Source organism: Emys orbicularis, chromosome 2 (genome assembly GCF_028017835.1).
Source record: "Emys orbicularis isolate rEmyOrb1 chromosome 2, rEmyOrb1.hap1, whole genome shotgun sequence".
Classification (NCBI taxonomy): Eukaryota; Metazoa; Chordata; order Testudines; family Emydidae; genus Emys; species Emys orbicularis.
In genome coordinates, this window is record NC_088684.1 from 230,285,266 (window position 1) to 230,306,232 (window position 20,967).

The 20,967-nt window shown below is 40.3% G+C and overlaps 1 protein-coding gene across 1 annotated transcript in view; it reads right to left on the reverse strand.

Annotated features, from left to right (window-relative positions):
• The window catches only part of GALNT15 (polypeptide N-acetylgalactosaminyltransferase 15), a 34,244-nt gene extending 13,514 nt beyond the window's left edge, over window positions 1-20,730 (reverse strand). Inside the window, exons 1-3 of the mRNA XM_065399544.1 lie at window positions 20,168-20,730; window positions 14,404-14,570; window positions 11,276-11,480 (exon numbers count right to left, since the gene is read on the reverse strand). Coding sequence (XP_065255616.1) covers window positions 11,276-11,480; window positions 14,404-14,570; window positions 20,168-20,730 — 935 coding nt within the window. The remainder of the gene's footprint in view (window positions 1-11,275; window positions 11,481-14,403; window positions 14,571-20,167) is intronic.
• Between the last annotated feature and the right edge of the window lie 237 nt (window positions 20,731-20,967).

Here is a 20,967-nt window from a genome sequence, read left to right on the forward strand (position 1 = left end):
AGTAGGGGACACTAATTTATTAAGAATGTATAAATCACAGTCATTTCACTGTTAATTTGGGTCTTATTTTGGTTGCACTATAAAAATGTACAAACACAGAACCAAGAGATGTCCTTGCCCCAAAAAGCACTTGCACTGGATCTTTTACACAGCTGGACACATTCTGCCCACTGTTCTGCCTTCTGATATCTCAATTGCATAGACAAAGGGTCAAATTCTGCCCTCACAACCTCCCTGGCTTCAACAGGGTTTCATGGGTATGACTAAGGGCAGAACTATTCCTGAATAGTGGAATTTAGGAGGTGTATTTTGCTTATAATTTTCCATGGACTGGTCATTGGAAGAGACCTATTTTTCATCTGGTAAGGTCAAATTGAAAACACAAGTGTTCAATATATAGTATATTTATCCTTTTTCTGTACTATATTATAATGGTTGCTTTGTAACAATCTGTGTAGTTAACATTTCCATTTTAACTCCCTCTTAGCATATACTTGTAATTTTCTCGCCACTGTACTGTTCCCATATATCGTCTGTCTGTAATAGCCAGAATAGAGCCCTGACCCCATGGGCATATATCCTTTAATTAGTTTCTAACGTCAATTAAATCGGGATTTATCTGAATATTCTGTATTTTTCCATGTCAGACATCTCATGATGCTTAACAATGCACCTCATGACATCCTGAAATTATCAGTAATTCAGAAAAGAACAAATTCCGTGGTATCAAAACCTTCTGTTTCCTAATCAATGGTGCATGACATTTGGAAACCATCTTAATAGTTCAGCTGCTACAGCATTACAGATCTGAGAGCTGCCGCAAAGAAAGCTGTTTGGAAGAGCAAAGTAACCCATTTCTGCTCTATTACTCAGGAGCTACTCCCATTGACGTCAGTATAATGGCTTGTCTACACAGGGAAGCTATTCCAGAATAAGGTAGGGTATGCGTATAAAGTGGGAATAGCTGTTGTGGATTAAAGTAAACCAGAAAAAGACACTGTTATTCTGCAATAAGAGTGTCCAGCTAATCCAAAATAACTCAGCGTGTAGACAAGCCCTAGGAAAATCTGGCCCTCTCTGTGTAGAAAGCAGCATGTTTTGCCAAAGAGACACCAAGGGCCTTCTCTTTAAAAGTTTTAGCTCTGCTGGTCTGAGATCATTCTTGAGAGAAGCTGAGTTTAAATACACTCCAGCCAATAGGGAAGGGTCAACACCATAGTCTTCAGTATCCTGTTATCTGTTCACTGTTTGCCATGGCAATGAAAGAGAAACTGATGCCAGCTTTAGGAGCTGGCAACTCTGCGTGATGTTTGTATGACCTTGGCATATTTTTGCTGTATTTATAATCACTATAGTGATGGTTGTCAGTGAAAGTAGGGAGGGACTCAATCCTTTTTTCTATTACAGTTGTCATTCCACTAATGAGGATTTTAGAAACGTGTGGAGAAAAACTGTCCATGGGTCTTCAATGGCTAGAGGGGAGTTGAAGTATTATGTAGAGTATAGTTAAAACTGCTCAGTCTCTCCTTTGTTCCATAGTAAGAGAACAGGGAGTGTCACCTGATGAGTTAAAAGCAGGTAGATTTAAAACAAATAAGAGAAGATACTTGTTCATAAAGGAGTATACCAGCCTGTGGAATTCACAATCATAGGGGCTCAAAGAGACAAGCACTGGATTTATAAACTAGATTAGATAATTTTATGACCAATTATAACATTTGTAATCATACAGGTTAAGACCAAATAACTCACTGTCATGCTTCAGGGCATGAGCCAATTGCAGTAGGGGTCAGGAAGGAATCTCTCTATGACAACATTGCACAATCAGCCAGGAATATTCTGGGGTGGTGGGCTTCACTTTCTTTTGAAGCATTATTATACTGTATAGGCAGGCTATATGTTTGTACAACACCTAACATAATAGAGTCCAATCCTGACTGCAGTTTTATGGTATTACCATAATATAAATAATAAAGATCAAATTCTCATTGGATCCCTTGATGATATCCTGAGAGATTTCCCTGTATTCAGGATGACACCACTCCATTCAAATGAAAGCCAACAGAAGTCTTTCCAAAGAAAGCTGGTGTCAATCCTTGTTCTCCAACTGAGAAAACCAGGGAAAAGGAAAGAGGCGGAATGAAAGTCACCACCTTCTTCTGGGATGTGCTAAAATTGAACACAGTTTACAGCTGGATTTACTTAATTGGTTCAGGCATGCATTTTTTTTGTTTTCGTTTTACTAAGGAATAGCCAGATGAAGCTAAAAAATGTAATACATCTTGCATGACTACATTTCAAAACATAAAGAACATCATATAACTCCAATACAAGTCAATAAAAGTACAATTTCAATGGCAAGCAATAGCAAAGTATGCACCATTTAGAGTAAAAATTACTACTGAGGTCCTCCTCCAGCACAAACACCTCAAAGCCTCTTACAGCTGCCTGGGTGGAAATGGGATTGATGATTATAATTGGAACTAGACACTCCTGCTTCACTTTGCTGCTACTAGATGAACACACTCTAGTCTATTGCTTCTAGTATAAATATTCTTACATAGCTAGAACTGATAAACTAATTGTAACGTAGTTTATTTTAGAATAAGATTTCATTTTTGAGTGAGAGAGATTAGGAAGAGAAGTATGAATGGGGAATTATTTAGAATAAAAAATTCAAAGATGCTTGACTAGGAAGGCCAGATTTTTATCTAATGTATAGTTGTGTAAATCTAGAACTGTGAGTTGTCAACCTTTATTCATTTTGAATGGAGGTGCGGACCCCTTTGGAAATTCAACCTGTGGTCTCTGGACCCCTACCATAGAAGTCTTAGACTGAAAACTGACTGAACAGAATTCAACTATAAATGATGAACATGCTCAGCACAGCATTTGACACAGCAGGAGACAGGGCTCTAAACAGTGGGCTTCTCTAGTAATGACAATACTTCCAGGTTTTGACTTGTAGGTGGGGGTATTCACATACCCAATGATTGATCAGAAAAATGGAATGCCTTTTTGGGGATCTGAAATTTTATTTTCATAGTCACCTTTCCCGGACCTCTTAGACATAGTCTGTGGACCACCAGGGGTCTGCATACCACAGGTTAAATACCACTGATCTAGAATAACTGAACTGAAGTAAATATTGTCACTCTGGATTTACACTGGTATAACTGAGATAAAATTCTGGATCTAAGGGTGTGATATTGGCATAATTCTTCTACTATTATATTTTCCATTCATTTACATCTCATCCTTTCTGGATCTAGTTCTAGTTGCCAATATCAGAGTCCAATCCTCCAATAACACTTTTGACTTCAATGTGATTGTTTGTGACAATAAGCATTAAAACCAGTAGTGTTTTCAGGAGAGGGTTCTTTTTTTTTTTTTTTTAAACTATATGTTGTTGTTTGTTTTTAAATATTGGACCCAGACCTTCAGTGCTATGCAAACAAAACTTCTGCACCACCTGGAATGGGCTCAGCCAATTAGAAAACCAGAACCACACCAATCTCAACTATCAAACCAGGTAAAAATGTGCTTCCCAAAACAACCTAGTATTCTGAACATTTTGCACAATTTAGCCTACTCTCTTAATCTGTCAGAAGCAGAGTAAGTGAGGCTGTTTAAAATTTGTTCAGCAATGGAAAGATTGATCTAAAACTAAAACAAGCAAGTTTTTAAAAAGGGACTTTTGGATAAGCATTAAATAAAAAGTTTGCATGTGGAAAATTATGGAACTGAAGACAACTGATGATAACTCATTGGATATGCCATATTGCACCTTGCCTCAAATTCTTCAGTAAAAGAACCAGTAATCTGTTTTTCCAAATGAATTATATGCACTACAAACTGATATCTGTGTTTTAAAAGTATTACTGTATAAATGATAACACACCTTCAGAATTCCATGCTTTACAGGGTTTTAAGATACCATTTAGAAATTTAGGAGTCGGATCCTTAGATGGTATAAATAAGTATAGCTCTATTGAAACTAGTGGAGCTGCACTGATTTACAGCAGCTTAAACTTCAAATTGTTAGAAGGTCCTTCTGATCATAAATAAGGAATCTAGCAGCTTTAATGTTAGTAAAACTAGTCAATAGCCAATTCTTATTTTAATCAAGTGTTGCCTTATCTTTCTTGTGATATTAAAGTATCCTTTCTAAAACATCTGTTTTCTGCATGTTCAGTGGTGGATTTAGTGTTTGCATGGCTAGAAATGCACATTTTCAGCCAAAGGTAATTGAAAGTTGGAAGATGTTGCTTGTAATTTGTTTTGTTCTTAATACAGTAGCTGGCAGACAGTCAGCACCTTCTCGGAACTTTGAAATGAAATGTTCACACTGGCAGACAGCTGCTAATTTTATTCCATGGAATCTGAAGAAGCAGGGGTGGAGGGGGGAGGAAGGAAACTCAAAAAGAACTAGCAACAATGCTTTGTCCAATGTGAGTGGGGCATTATTAATTTGTGAATATTTCAAATGCCTGGAGCACATGAGACCTACAAAAAAGCAAACAAACATAACTTCCTGTTTGGGGATTTCTAAACCAAATACAATTGCAAATGAAATGTTTTCCCATTACCCTTTACATAAGCTGTGGACATTGTGTTCTTTTCTTGTAAAAAATATGAATAATAAGAGAAAAATAAGAATTAATTAACCAATCTGCTTAAAGTTTCATATACTGTAGACTGCTTTTAGAAGGGCTTTGTATTGATTTGTACCATGCTTTGCTGGGAAAGGAATAGATTGTTAAAATGAGCACAGGTAATGAAAACAACTGTAAAAATGTTCCTATTGTCCTCAATTCACTCTCAGAGTGGATCTTTTCCTACAAAAATGAGATGGCTTGGGAATCCAAGCTACATGTAGACTCTCTTGCTCAGGCCCAAATTTGGGGCAAGCATCTGCCTTTGGGCACTGTCTGGGCACCTGCATTTCCACTGAAATCACCTTGCAGGATAAGCTCCCAAGAAAAATAATATTGCAGAAAGTTTTAAATGAGGTGGAGCTAACAGGATTAAAAGGAAGCTTCCGCAAGCAGAAATGGCTAAGGCCATGGTTTAGCAAGCACTTCAGCATGGGCTTAGCTTCAAACACGTGAAAAGTCCCTTTGAAGTCAATGGTTCTACTCACATACTTAAAGTTAAACATGTGCTTAAATGCTTTGCTAGACCGGGTCCTAAATCAATATTTGTTTTTAAAAATTCCAGAAAATCTACTCCCGCTGTGGCCTACAAGTCTCTTAGATCAACATTTTCAGGTTTGGGTACTAGATATCAAAATCCATATTAATCATTGCCTAAATCAGTGGCCTGATTTTCAGAGCTGCTGAGGTCAGTTGGGAGCTGTTTGGGTGCTCTGTACTTTTGAGAATCAGACCTCTTTTTCATGAATCGTGCCTAACTTTAGCCACTCATATTTGAAAATCTTAGCTTTCGACCTTAACTTCTCTGCTTCAATTTCCCCACCATTTCTAAAATGGGAGAAATACTTATCCACCTTTGTAAAGGGCTGTGAGACCATCAGATGAACATAGTATATAAGTGCAAAACATATTAATGAGTATTATTCTAGACAAGTGGAGGGCATGAAAAGAAGAGCAGGAAGAGAGACAAAGTCTGTGATGTCAGCTACATAGTTGCAGGGGACTAAGTATGTGCAAGGTTTTAAAAGTAAGGTTAGTGTTGAACAGGATACCGAAATGAATGTCGAGCTAGTGGCATTGTGTGAGAATGGGAGTGATGAGTTCGTGCTTCTTTGTGAATGTGAGAAGGCAGGCAGCAGTTTTCTGTGAATTTTGGAATCTGGAAAGCTGGGATTTGCAGGCCCTACAGAAGGGAATTGCAGTAATTGTGCTGAGAAGAGATGAAGACATTGTTTGATTTTTGTAAAAAAATATTTACATTCTTCATGCTAAATCAGCATAAAACTAACACATGCACAGAAATCTTTTAAACAATAGAACCATTTTTGCCTGATCCTGCACACCTGGCAAAACTCTGATTTCTAACAGCAGCAAACAGACAATGTGGCAATTTTCAGTGGCTGTAGTAATTCTTAATTATATTTAACAACAATTTTATAAATAATTGTGATCTACATTGTAGAACCAAAGAAGGAATCACGGAAGCTGTTCCATACCCCAATGTATATTTTCCAGGTCTAATACATCTTTTTTTAGATGAGGTGACCAGAATGGCACACAGCATTCAAGGTGTGGGCATACCAGGAATTTATATAATGGCAATATGATATTTTCCATCTTCTTATCTATCTCTTTCTTAATGATTCTTAACATTCTGTTAGCTTTTTTGACTGTTGCTCCACTCTGGATGTTTTCAGAGAACTATCCACAATGACTCCAAGATCTCTTTCTTGAGTGGCAACAGCTTAATTTAGACCCCATCATTTTGTATGTATACATAATTTGGGATTATACTTTTCAATGTGCATTACTTTGCATTTATCAACATTAAATTTAATCTACCATTTTGTTGCCCAGTCACCTAGTTTTGTTAGCTTTGGACTTAACTATCTTGAGTAATTTTGTATCATCTGCAAACTTTGCTACCTCACTGTTTATCCCTTTTTCCAGATCATTTATGAATATGTTGAATAGCACTTGTGCCAGTACAGATCCTTGGTGGACCCCACTATTTACCTCTCTCAATGATGAAAACTCACCATATTCTCATTATTCTAACCCTTTGTCTCCTATCTTTTCACTGCTGCACTATTTCACAGTAAATCTATATTTATGGTTCAAATAATTCATCCTAAACAAGTCTTACTTGAGGGTGTGTGCACATGGTAATTATTTTAGGAAGATTTTGTAGTTTCTGGGAAAAGAATTTTGATAAGGTTATCAACTAAAGCCCGAAAACCAAAAAATAACACAAAGTAGTCAAGTACCCCTGCTAAGTGAATTCAGTAATCCAATAAGGTGTATAGTGATCCTTTTTCAATAAGGATGGAAAGATTCTATAATAATCTTTCCTTTCTCTAGCACCTTTTATCACAAGGTATTCCAAAGGACTACATAACCTTAGGCAGGATGTTCTTCCCAGTAAGCCATAGGCTGGTGACTCAGGAGCTCTGGGTTCCATTCCTAGCTCTGCCACAGGCTTCCTTAGAAAAAATCACTTCACTTCCCTACTTCCTCATCTGCAAAATGGGAATAACAGTGTTTATCTGCCTCAAATGGGTATTTGTAAAATCCTTGAAATCCTTGGGGAGAAGAACTATGTAATCAGCAAATAATATTTTACATTCATAGACGGAGCTGGCAGTCACACCTATAGTTTAGCTTGCCTAACATTCTCCTATTGAAACTTACCTATAAGGAGCACTTTGATGATCCCCACTGAAATGTAGCTCCCTCTGGGATGGAATTCAGTGGCACACAGTAACACTACCCAACATCTGAGGACAGGAACTGGAAAATGACACACCTAGCTAAATCTTTAGGGAAATGTAGGCAGGCACTAGGCAGCATGACGTTGGCATTTGTGTGGGGTAGCAGAGTTACCAGCATGCTACCTGAGGGCACTGTACTGTGGAAATTAGTTTATCTTGGATTAAACAAATATACTTGTCTTAGTTAAAGATCCCATGGCATTTCCCCCAAGAAATAAGGTTAACATTGATATCCTGCATAATTCTATTAATTACATACTGCCTACAAGTCAGTGGGAACTGCAGGTGCACAGCAGGTCTGAAAATCAGCCCTAGGTGTCCAAGGTGAGGCATCCTAAAGTTAGCGGGCACTTCTGAAAACAATTGGCCTGATTCATCAGCTCCACTTCCTGGAGCACCTAAGTATTTCTTAGAGGTCTGCCATCCATCCTCATGGAGTCTTGGAGAATGGGAACCTTTCTATAGATAGAACCTATCAATATTCTCTATTTTAATGGTTAAAAAGTCTACAGAAAAGGTTTTAATTCCATATGTCTTTTTTTAGAATAATTTCTATACAAACCTACTGGTTTCATCCCTGTTGAATTGTACAGGTCTTTTCCATAAGAGACTGAGGCCTTGTCTTACTCTGAGGTTTTATCAACTGGTGTAGATACACCAATATAGCTACACTAATACAAGCCCTCAGTGTAGAAGTATTGCACCGGCATAAACTGTGATTTGCTCCTGATTTGAAACTTGTTCAGTTGCACCAGAGCAGCTAGAACAGCATAGTCGCACTGGTGTCTAAAACCCCAGTGCAGAAAGTGAGCTGGTTTGGGATTACCATGTAATTAGTCAGTATTGTATATGACAAGGAATCTGTGCTTACCTGCATTAGGTAATCTGTGCATTACCTGCACTATTTTCACCAGCTCCTACTGCGTTAAGATAATAAATGCAACTTGGGAGACCTGCATTCATAGTAAAGTTTCGAAGCTGTATTAAGTCAATGTTCAGTTGTAAACTTTTGAAAGAACAACTATAATGTTTTGTTCAGTTATGAACAACGTCCATTCCCGAGGTGTTCATAACTCTGAGGTTCTACTGTAAGTGCAAAGTATTATTAAACCATCTTTCTGCTGCTTATTCTTCAAACTTACTTTTGCAACATTATTGATTCACAAATGTATTTTGAATCTGGGGACTGCATGATCTTCACAAACATCTGAAATTGTTTGCTTATGACTATTTCATTGATATCAGAAATAGAAGACCAAAAGTATGATGCTATTGCCTGAAGCCTGTATTTTGTATTTCAAAAGGAATAACTTAACTAGAGTTGAAGCTGTCTGTGTAGATAAAGTACCTGATTCTGCCTTCATGTTGTATATGACATTAATACCACATTTGTCTCCCTGTAGTAAGTTAGTCTGAATATATAAAAATAAAATTTGTTTTGTTCTTTCTTTCCCTTTTTAACATTAGATCTGGGAGAGCATTGGATTGTTATTGGTTGGAACTCATGCAAAGGTTCAGACATCAGAAAGGCTGTATATAACTTGGGCAGTTGCTGAGTCACTTTCTGTAGTTGATGAAGTGCTCTCCTACGCTAAAGCACTTTCTTTTACAGCTTGAGTGACAACTTAATTAGTGCACAATGAGGAAGAGAGGTGGGTGTTTCGTGAGTCAGTGAAACTTTGTTTTCTGCTTCACTATTGTATAAGGAGTTGAATATGGATTCAATTTCCTAGTTCCTCACCTGCTTAATTAATTCAAGTTTATTATACTAATGCCTTGCACTTCCATAGTATCTTCCATCCAAGCACCTCAAAGACTTTATGAAAAATAATGATGTAACTCCTTCCTCCCCTTCACCATCACCATCAGATAGATGGCATTAGCATCATTTTACAGATGGGAAAAGTGAGACATAGTGAGGTTAATAATTTGCCAAATGTCTTAGCAAGTCAATGCAGAACCAAGACTAGAACCCAGCTCTCTTGATTGACAGCCCTGTGTCTTAACTACTACACAATGCTCCCTTGCTTGGAGTAGGACCACTTCTGCTATGGTATTTAGAAAGGGATGATTTGGGCTTCCACTGTTTTCCAAATCAGGCTACATTTCTATTCATGGGCCAGAAATCCTGAAGCCTTTACTCAGGACTAAATCCTGGCTCCCTGTGCAAAACAGGAGTAAACAATCAGCACATTGGCTCTGCACAAGGGTTGTTGGTGTGTGCTGCAAGGGTCAGAAGCCTTTCCCATGGGTCACAAGGCACCAGTGAAGCTGCTACATGACCACTATGGAAGCCTCAGGATGACAGTAGCATTGGTAGCTTCCTCACTCTCTTGCCATGGTGAATTTTAGCCAGTGAATCAGTGTGGCATGAATTTGTGCCATTGGATCCATGGGCCATGCCTCCTCTCCTGCTCTTGTAATTCTCCTGTGAAGGGGCATGTAAAAAGCTTCCATGGAGCAGTGCGTCACTGTGACTCTCCTTTAAGGCTTTCTGTAGCTCTTTTAGGGTACGTCTACATTGAATCAGGAGATAGGATTGCAGCATGTGCAGACATTGGATACTAGATCAAAGCCCGCTTGAGTCACAATAGCAATAAAGCTTCAGCAGCATGGGCCACAAATAATCCAGAAGACAAAGCAATCTGCTTTCACTGGGAAACCCTTTTAGAAAAGGGCAGACATGGAATCCTAGAACAGTATTGTATTCCACATACTTGCAGCATCTTTCATTTTGCATTTGAACAATGCAATCATCTCTAAAAGCGAACATGAATGAATTTAAAAGCAGCCATTGTCAGCAGTAAAAGCAGCTCATTTCATTGCCTGGGAACAACGTTGTTTACAGCTTCTTACTATGGTTACTTACTGAGCTAGTAAGTGTTTTAAAGGAGGCATTATACTTTTCTTTTCAAAATACACCCTCACCCCCTCAGCAATTCATTGTATTACAAACAGCCTTAGTTTACTGTTAATGTTACAGAATTGAATGTTCAAACATTTACTTTTCAGTGGCTTCAGAATTCTTTCTTTATTAAAGAGTATATACTTACTGCATATGATTCTTGAAACACTTCCGTACCCTAAGCTCTTTGTGATGCTTGGTGATTGCTGAATGCTGAGCACAGCCATGCATGATCTCTGTTTGTCTTTGTGAACTTAATGTGGGTGAAATAGCTAGGATTTAGGCAGCCCGAAAAGGCTTCTATTTTTCCATGGAACAGCCGCAGGTACAATGTGGGAGAAAGCAGTGCAGCCCTTCCCACCCTGCCCTGTCAATGTTCATCAGCTGTGACCTGACAGGAGCAGCTCACAGGAGGAGAAGGTAATCCAGCCTCTGGGCCTATTCAATCCTTGGCCTCACTACTGGGACGGCCAACAAGTGCGGCAAATAATGCCAACTGTTGTAGTGGTTTCTCTGATGGATGCTTGTCGTCTGTTGCTTGCTATCTGGGATTGCCAACTCATTTCATGTTGGCCACCATATGCTCCAATGCTAATGCATTTCAGACACAAGCTGTATTCCCTCAAGGCAGCTCTAGAGAGAAAGGGTTTGGTAGTGTGTCTTATTAAATGCCTGATCTGTCTAGTTCCCTAAATTTCAGGTTAATGCACATGGAGTAAAAGTAAAATAACACAGTATGGATAAAGCGATGAAGAGGCCATGAAAACCCAAGATAAAAATGCATTTTAAGAGATCACGAGTGTTGTCCTGTTACCAGGAATTAGTATAAACTTGTGCATTATGAACAATATAAATAGTTCAAGGATCATAGCTCTTCATGGTGACCCACTCCCTTCTAACAAGCATCTAAACATTTTGTACACTAAGCCCAAAGCGATATTTACCTCTCAGTGGCTAGTCTGCCCAACAGGGGTTCTAACCAGCCTGTGTGACACTCACAGTGGGAGTCCATGAAGACCAGCACATCCCCAGTTGCCCGTGCAGCTCCCAACATACGACCCCGGATGACCCCGAGCCTCTTGTTGCTCCTGATCAATTTCACACCATCCAGCTTGGAGATGTATTCACTCAGGGTTGACTTCAGATGCCCTGCAATAAATATAATAATCATTCAGATTTTAGCGCTGATTCAATCTGCCACTCAAAAAAACAAAAACAAACAAAAAAACACCCCTGTTTGTGGCAAAAATGGTACTCCCCAGCTAGAAAAATGATTTCTGGGCTAGCTTTGCATTCGGCCTTCTCAGCCATGCAGGGAGTAAAGGGGAGCAAAGCCTCATCTCCAACTCCTATGTAGCTATGTCAGACCTTTCTAGCTTGCAGTTCTGGGCATGGGGGCTGTGCTGTGCCACCCCTTCCCTCTCCCGCCCCCCTCGCTGCTGTGAGGAAATTGGGTAGGGAACGATGGAACCATGGTTTTGCCTCCCCACAAGTCAGCCAGGGGAACTGGCTGGGCATACTGGAAGGTGTGTGCAGGCCCCTGGAAAGGAGTGCAGTACACATGACATCATTGTGAAAGGGGAGAGTGGGAAGGAATGGTGACTTTCTCAGTCACAGTTCTTCTTGAGGCTACTCCTTGGGCAGTGAATCTTAACCACCAACTTATACGCTAAGGGCACAGTCTAGCACTTTATTTTTAATGTGGTGTTGGTTTAAAAACAGAAGCAAAATGAACTGAATTTAGAACTTGTAACAGATGCTGGACTAACACAGTTGTGGAGACTGAAGTCCTCTGTTTTCAATAGGGACAAGCCAGGAGTAATGTGACCTTCCCTTACATTTCCCTACTTATGTGTCCTTCAACTATAGACTGGAAGAGCAAACTCTGAGGTGAGAGTATAATGTGCTAGCAGTGAAGAATCCATGTTGCCCCAAAAGCAATCTATGGAAGAAGACCTTCATGCACACAGAAGGGTGCTGCCCAGTGTTATCAGAAACGATGCGTGGGGAGGGGGGGAGATACACAGGTCACATGCCCCCCAGATTTGTTACTTGGCTTGTACTGAGCATGTTCACATGGACTGAGCATGCTCAGTAACATTTGCTAAAGCCACTGCTCTCCCTCTGCCCGCCCCACTGTCAGCAAGTACAGGTCATCTCTGAGTGTTCATAGAATCATAGACTTTAAGGTCAGAAGGGACCATTATGATCATCTAGTCTGACCTCCTGCACAATGCAGGCCACAGAATCTCACCCACCCACTCCTGTATCAAACCTGTGTCTGAGCCAATGAAGTCCTCAAATCATGGTTTAAAGACTTCAAGGTGCAAAGAATCCTCCAGCAAGTGACCCATGCCCCGTGCTGCAGAGGAAGGCGAAACCCCCCCAGGGCCTCTGTCAATCTGCCCTGGAGGAAAATCCCTTCCCGACCCCAAATATGGCGATCAGTTAAATCGTGAGCATGTGGGCAAGACTCACCAGCCAGACACCCAGGAAAGAATTCTCTGTAGTAACTCAGATCCCACCCTATCTAGTGTCCCATCACAGGCCATTGGGCATATTTACCCCTAATAGTCAAAGATCAATTAATTGCCAAAATTAGGCTATCCCATCATACCATCCCTTCCATTAACTTATCAAGCTTAGTCTTGAAGCCAGATATGTCTTTTGCCTCCACTGCTTCCCTTGGAAAGCTATTCCAGAACTTCACTCCTCTGATGGTTAGAAACCTTCATCTAATTTCAAGTCTAAACTTCCTGATGTCCAGTTTATATCCATTTGTTCTTGTGTCCACATTGGTACTGAGCTTAAATAATTCCTCTCCCTCCCTGATATTTATTCCTCTGATATATTTATAGAGAGCAATTATATCTCCCCTCAGCCCTCTTTTGGTTACCACCAGTTTTCCCAAATTATCACAAGTCTAATGACATTTGCTCTTTTTCTTAAAGTTGCAGCTCCTGGAATTCTGTAAGAATCTCAGCTTTCATTGGGAAAAAATTGTTCTTCATTTGGAAAGAAGCTGGATGATGCACTTTGTGTCACATGAGGATGAGGCAGTACTTTCCACTCCATTGGTAACGAAGGAGTCTTTAAGCAGCATCTACTAGGGATAAACATCTTTAAATCAGCAGGCCCAGATTACTTGCACCCCAGGGATTTTAAAAAAGCTGATTGAGGAGACCTCTAGGCCACTAATATTAGTTTTTAATAAATCTTGGATTAATGGGAAAATTCCAAAAGACTGGAAGAATGCTACGGTTGTGCCAATATTCAGAAATGGCAAATAAGATGACTTGGTTAACTATAGGACAGTTAGCCTGATATCAGTCCTAGGAAAAATAATGGAAAAGCTGATTGTCATTAATCATATTCCCATCCCTTATTAATCAATATGGTTTTATGGAAAATAGGTCCTGTCAAACTAACTTGATTTCATTCTTTGAGATTATAAATTAGGTTGATAATGGTAACTGCATGGATGTAATATACTTAGACTTTTGTAAAGTGTTTGACTTAGTACCACATGCCATTTTCATTAAAAAAATTATCACTATCCAATATTTAAAAATCACACATTAAATGGATTGAGAACTGGCTAACTGAGGCATTTCAAAAAGTAGTTTTAAATGGGGAATCATCATCAAATTGGGGTGATTTCAGTGGAGAGATTAGTTTGAGGTCCACCATTATTCAGCACCTTTATCATTGATCTGAAAGTAAATATAAAATCACTGGTGATTAAAATTTGTGGTTGACACAAAGATTGGTGGAGTGGGAGGTAATGACTAGGACAGGGCAGTCATGCAGAGCAATCTGTTTGGTGAACTGTGTTTAAAAATAAAGACTTTAAAACTATTGGAAATGACAGGAAAAAAATAAACACTTTCAAACTTAGGTTGAAGCTGAATTTTAGGGGAGGAAAAGTAAAATTTGGCAATCAGTTTTCTCTATATTTAGCTTGATTTTGGAGGGTCCTTGTAGTTCCATTCTCCCCAGCCCTGCCATGCAGTATTACAACTTCCTTCCAAGAGCTTGAAAATAGAATTTAGGGAGAGCAAAAGGGAGCTACCTTGTTGACTGAGGTCATCGACAAGGATAATTTCCTTCAGAGAGGCCGTTGGGGCTGTGTCCATAACACTGTGCACAGTTCTCAAGAGAGTAGACCAGGCTTCATCGTGGAAACAGATGATGACACTAGCAGTAGGAAGGTTGGGGTCATAGTCCTGTTGCAGACAGCTGTATATGATAGAATGAGAGCGGGACAATATGGAAGGTTGCAACACTTTTTTTTTGTTTACTTATTATTAAGAACACATCCATTTCTCTGAGGCTGAAAGTCACAATCTATCCTTACTTCATTGCAGACAGCTCAAAATCTTTGCTCAGGGTGAAGTGATGGTTAAAAAGGCAAACAAAATGTTAGGATGTCTAATGAATGGGATAGAGAATAACAGTGAAAATATTATAATGGCATTATAGAAAACAATAGTTTGCCCTCACCTGGAACATTGTGCTTGGTTCTGGTCATCCTACTTTGAAAAAGACAGAGCTGAAATAGAAAAGGTCCAGACAGACTAAGAGGATTGGAAGCATGGAAAGACTTTAAAGATTTAAAGATGTGGCAAATAAGGACTAAGATAGAAATTAATTAATTAATGCTATAGAGGAGATCAGTCTGGTGCAAGAACAAGGAACAGCCAAAGAAATTGAAAAGCAACAACTTTTAAATGGATACTACTAACTTACACAATGCATAATAAGCCTGTGTAACTCATTGCCACATAATATTATTGAAACTTAGTATGATCAAAGAAAGATCAAAGAAAGATCAGACGTTTATATGTATAATGAAAACATTTATAGTTACATTACATAGGTTTAATATATATTTTTTTCTAAAAGGTATAAATTCCAAAAGGGTTATGCTTCAGGGCATAAGCTATCCATTGATGGATGGGGGTTAAGCAGAAACTCCCTGAGTGGGCAGGTTTCCATAATTGTCTACTTCAAGATTTCTTGCTCCTTCCTTTCAGGTTTTTGGTACTGGCCAGTTTCAGAGACAGGATTTCTGACCTAGGCTCACTGTTCTGATCTGGTGTGGCATTCCCACATGGGGTTACATGGGATATATTCCTGATGCCATTGAAGTTAATGGGAGTTTTGCCATTGACTTCAATGAGGCCAGAATTTCACTCATGGAAGTCACACATCTAGCATTACAGTTAGTGGGAATTAGGTGGCTACATCCTCACACAACTCTGAGTATTTAGGGACCACAAACATTTTAATGAACGCTTATGAGGCATTGGACACATTTCCAAGAATGGATGCAACGTGTGGATGGACAAAAGTACTCATGCATCCATTGCACACACAAGCTGATTTTGTCTCATAGAAAGTGGATGATTACACACACTAACTGGTAGCAACATAGTTATCCAACATGGGTTCACAAATACATATTTTACAGATAGTGTGTGTCTGCATACATTTTGCATGTGCACTTGTTTTACCTAAGTGTGAAAAATTGGCCTAAAATATTCAGTTTTCCATGTAGACTCCCTTTAATCCGTCTAGCTAATTTAATCTCTAATAGAAAGAAATCCTCAGTGGAAGCAACACAGCATTACATAAAGATTATATGGAAATTATATAGTTCTATTGCTCTGCAAACTACTCAAGGCCAATTGTTGGGCCAAATTAATCTATGGTGTAACTTCATTAAAGGAAATGGGATCAATCTGGCCCAGGTTTTTTTAAAAATATCTTTGTGTTGTCACTTAAGACAGGAGAAAAGGGATAAACCCAGTGTCTTGAAGGGGGCAATTTGTGTTTCCAAGCAGAAGTATCTGATTTAACAATTGTATCCAGAGACAGGGAAGGGAAAGCAAGAAACTGATGCAGCCTCTGAACCAGAGCAACAAATACTGCCATAACCAACTGTGGATTTTTGCCACAATCCCATAATGCTTTGCAACTAGTAGTGTTGTCATGGCAAGAAAGTTGATACTATTTTGGGGGGTGTTGATTGGAAAAGGATTGAAAATGACTGCTCTAGACTATGAAGCCTAGCTGATGCGGCATTCAGTTGCCATGGTGATTGGCAAAGAATAAAAATACAGATAATTAGTCTTCAGTTAAATGAGAGGGGCTGTTGGCACATGAAACTCCTTTTCTATACTTTGGGGCAGCTGCACAGACTATCAAGAAGAGGCCCATGACTGGCTGATCATTTCAAACAAGTAAAGGTCATGACTGATAAGGGACAGAGGGGTCTAATCTTACCGGTGAACAATACTGAATTGTGGTCAACACTACATGAATTCAGACAAGGCAAAGGCACTGCCAAAGGAAACTCCTACTCGGCTCCAGAAAAATGTCTTATTGAGATTCAATTCCCAGCAGCACTTCAATGGGAGCTGTAGTTTTGTGAGGTAATTTAAAACCTTGTAGACATTTTGTATGTTTGTATTTGCCTGGGTACATAATATTTGACATTTAATCCCAAGAGAGAAGAACCGTGGTTTGTGAACAAGGCCTTGTCATAAAGTAAAGATGACAGGCTTGACCCACCCCCACTGTCCAGGGGATGCTAACTGCACCTGGGCAAGCTGAAAGCAGGTGTTCTCAAAGGTGGCAAATACACCCCTGGGGGATGATAATGGAAGGGTGTTGAGCATTTGTACCTTCAGGATCCTGGTAAACGAGAATAGCATTAAAGTACAATTGGCCCCATTATGGAGGATTCCCAGGGGTTAGGCGTGGTCATCTGGCCATGTTCTCTCCCCAGCCAGAAAAGTAAATGGGATTACATGAGGTATGATTTTGTTCTATTAATAAGTTTTAGTGAGAGGGTGGAGCTCATGTTGGCAGAGATCCAGGACTTCTATTCATACATGTTTTGAAAAGTACCAACGACATCCACCAGGGATAAGCAGGAAAGACAGTGGTTGTAGGGAGCAATGCTTGATGTGTAAGGTTGTGGAGTGTGGCTGCAGAGGTCAAAGGGGCCATCCTCCACATTGGATGGTCGGGTCCAGGACTTTATGGACAGCACATGAGTGGCAGGCTGCAGTGAACAGCAGGCACTGATTTCTGTTGTGTGTGAGCTATGTAATCTTTAAATAAAAAGAATTTAGTTGTTCCAGTGCACTGTTTTAATGCAAAGGACAATGCTATGGTTTGCTGTCAGCTCTAAGGGACAGCACTTCTAAGAGTATGTTCTATGACAAACTCCATATATCTTAATGCTGATTTATTAGTAGATGAAATATATAGAAGTGGGGGTTTATCATTATTATTTTGCAGCATGCAAGTATGTGTTCGGTGCCTCACAATAAGTAGGTATGGTCCCTACCACAACAGTTTACCACCTAACTTCAGAGAGGCTGCAACAAAGGGGGATGTTATAGAAATAACTCTCTGGAATACTTCTAGCTGGTTTTGGTTGGGTAATTATAGAGGGCCTGATTCACCCCTGCATTGCTCTAGTTTTCCTCCAGTGTAACTCAGCTGAAATAAAAACAAATTAAAGATAATGTATATCAAACACTGTTAGCAAATATGGAAAACATCCCCCAAGTCTTGAAGTTTGTCTCTTCAAACATGGACCGACATTTGTCTCTAGCCATGAGAAAATGACCACTGCAAAAGATGTTATGTGAAACCTGTTGCTTGCCTAGGGCCAGATCATGTCTTTTTGGCATGCTGCACTACTCAAAGGGGATGCATCAGAGATAGTCTGCCTCAGAAAGGCAGGATCCCTCTCAGAGCTCCCCCATTGCTCCGGGGAGCATGGAAGCTGCTATATCCCTCTAGGACTTGCTACATAACCCATCTCACGTGGCTAGCCAGATCAGAGGGGGGCAGACCCATGGCTCTACCTGCTTTCTCTCCCTTCCCCCACCACATTCCGGAGTCTCACCCCCCAGATGATAATGGGAGTAGGAGTGAGTTCCGGAGCTGCTATTCTGCCTTAAGGAATCCATGCAGGAAGGGGGCTTGATGCTCTCTCTGTCCTCCACTACCTACTTGGCTAGATACCAGAACCTCACTCATCAAGACCAACTGATGCACAGACTAACCACCAGTGAACTTTTCACTAGATCTTCTTAGCAGGCCATAGCCCTGTAATTTACCCTGTGCCTCAGTTCCCCCATGTGTAAAATGGGAATAGTCCTTCCCTACCTCTCAGGGGTGTTGTGAGATAAAATTAATTAATGACTGGAAGGTATTCAGATACTATGTGGATGAGGGTTATATGAATACCACAACATAAAGAGGAGAGTTTACAATCTAAACAAATAAGATGAAGTGTAGGAGGCCCAGAGATTTTCTGTTATTCTCTGTCCTTTCCCCAATGTTAGTGGTATCATTAGCTCCTGCAGGGAATACACAAAACCATCCACTTGAGAATACAGAATATAATAGAAAATAATGTTATCGCTTTACTAACTGAGTGGCAATGGACACCCAACAGATCAACACTTTTATACCCCTTTGGACATGCATCAAATGCCCTGGCAAGTTCACATCAAGTGCACTACAAAATATTCAGCAGTCAGGGAGCTAAGTCATTTTAGACCAAGATTCTGCCCACGGTGACACCCAAGCAAGCCCACAATAATTATACACAGGGGTAACTCAGTGCTGAATTTGGCCCAAGTTGTTTTGCTTATTTCAGTTCCAAGCAGTCAGTGGCCTCGCACAAGTGAAACTCAGAACAGAATCTGGGCCATTGCCTACATATGAAGCACTCTGAGAACAAAGGACGACATCAGCTGAATAGAATACAGTAAATAAATAAGTTTAAGTATATGTGATTATTTAACAAAAGACACCTAAACAAGCATAAATAAGGCCCTTATATTGGCATCTTATGGCTAGCACAATTCATCTGTGTGGCTTGCCTTCGCAACAGACCAATTAGCCCCGTAGTTCTCACACTCCAACAGATGGCTAAATAGCACTGACTGGCCCTGGTACCTGTTAAATAAAGCAGACAACTGCAACATTTTTCCATTCTGATACGTGCCAGCAGAGGCCGCCATACTCCTCATTAAATGAGCAGGCTAATAAATAAGTGCACTCACAGGTTGGAAAGTCAGAACTTGTTGGCTACCTGGGTGAAGTAGGACGATTGCCTCTGCCAGTGAAAGTGAAAGGGCAGGAGCGGTACATAAACAAGGAGCAAAAGAGTTTTACAATAACATAGCCTTGTACACTAATTCATTGTACACTTGTTCGTCCCCCTCTGCTGGGACTGGAACACCCAGAGTGACTGGTACATTAGTCCAATAAAAGATATTACCTCACCCAGTTCTTTTACCGGACACACAATTCTCAAGCCCCCCCAAAGTCACTTGGTGTTTTCGATTTGAGGCTGAGAGTATTGTTTTAAGAAAACAATTATAGTATTTAAGAAAGGTAGAAAATGGGACAATTTCTCTCATGGCTCCTGTTATAGCATTTGCTGTGCTCTCAATATCCCCAGGGGATGATATAATGGAATGAAAGCTGTTGTACTCTAAGTTATTTAAGGAGACGGAAGAGGAGTGTGCTTTGTCTAACTAGGATGAGTCTTGCTAGTTTAAGCTCCAATTTCTGATCCGTGTTTCAGGGTTCCAGCTTGTAGCATGGAGTTTGGGAAAGGGACATGGATTTGGGGGAACGGATACATTTCCTTTTGGGGAGGAGGGCTGGTTGCTCCAATTGAGGGAGATGATGTGATAGAAAGGGGACAGGTTTCTCAGGGGTCAAGGGAAAGGTTTTGTAGAGGGACAATTGGGAGGGGTCAGGTTTCTCACAGGAAATAATTAGGGTGTTTTACTTACAAAGGATGCCGCACCTCAGGCAGCTCCCTGCGCAGAGAAATCCGCTCACTGAGCGCTTCATTAAAGCCATGAGTTTCCAGGCCAAGGATTGCCAATTGCTCACCCCCAGCAGCCTCTTCTGCATCCTGCAGGGGAAAGGACATGAGCTGGGACTCTTGGTTTCCCCTTGGTTTGACATCAGTCTTTTCTTCCTGCCTTTTGCTCTGCTGCTTCACCATTCGGTATCCTTTTCTAGCCTTGCTGTGGTTTCTCCTAGCTGTGGGTGACACAATGGCCACTAGCAGCTCGTCCTCCCGGAGGGAAATGAAAGGGGATAACCCCACCATGGGGTAGTACTGCTGGCTCTCCTCCTGAGTCTCCAACATTTCTTGGGTTTCCGGAAAGTCCAGCTGATACCCTTCTCTGGGACTGAACTTTAATGGCTGGGATGTCCCCTCTTTGTTCAGGTCCCGGAATGGTGGATTCAGGATTGTAACCATCAGTAACAAAAAACCCAGCATCAGCAACAACAAGAGAAACTGAAGCTTACGTGATCCATATCTGCACCTCTTCTTCAAGAGCATACTGTTGGTGACAAAACAATACAGATGGTCATGCTAAATATCACTTGGATATTTCTTACAGCCCAGCTCTCTGGTTTCTTTGCAGCAAAAAACTGGTCATTACTGTCTGCTGAGAGGTTCCCCCCTCCCCCTCACATTTCACTGATGTTGATTCATTCTTTCCCGTATATTTGTAGACAAAATCAAAAATACCTACTTATAAGAGATAACATAGATCCAATTAGATAAAGGAGATCC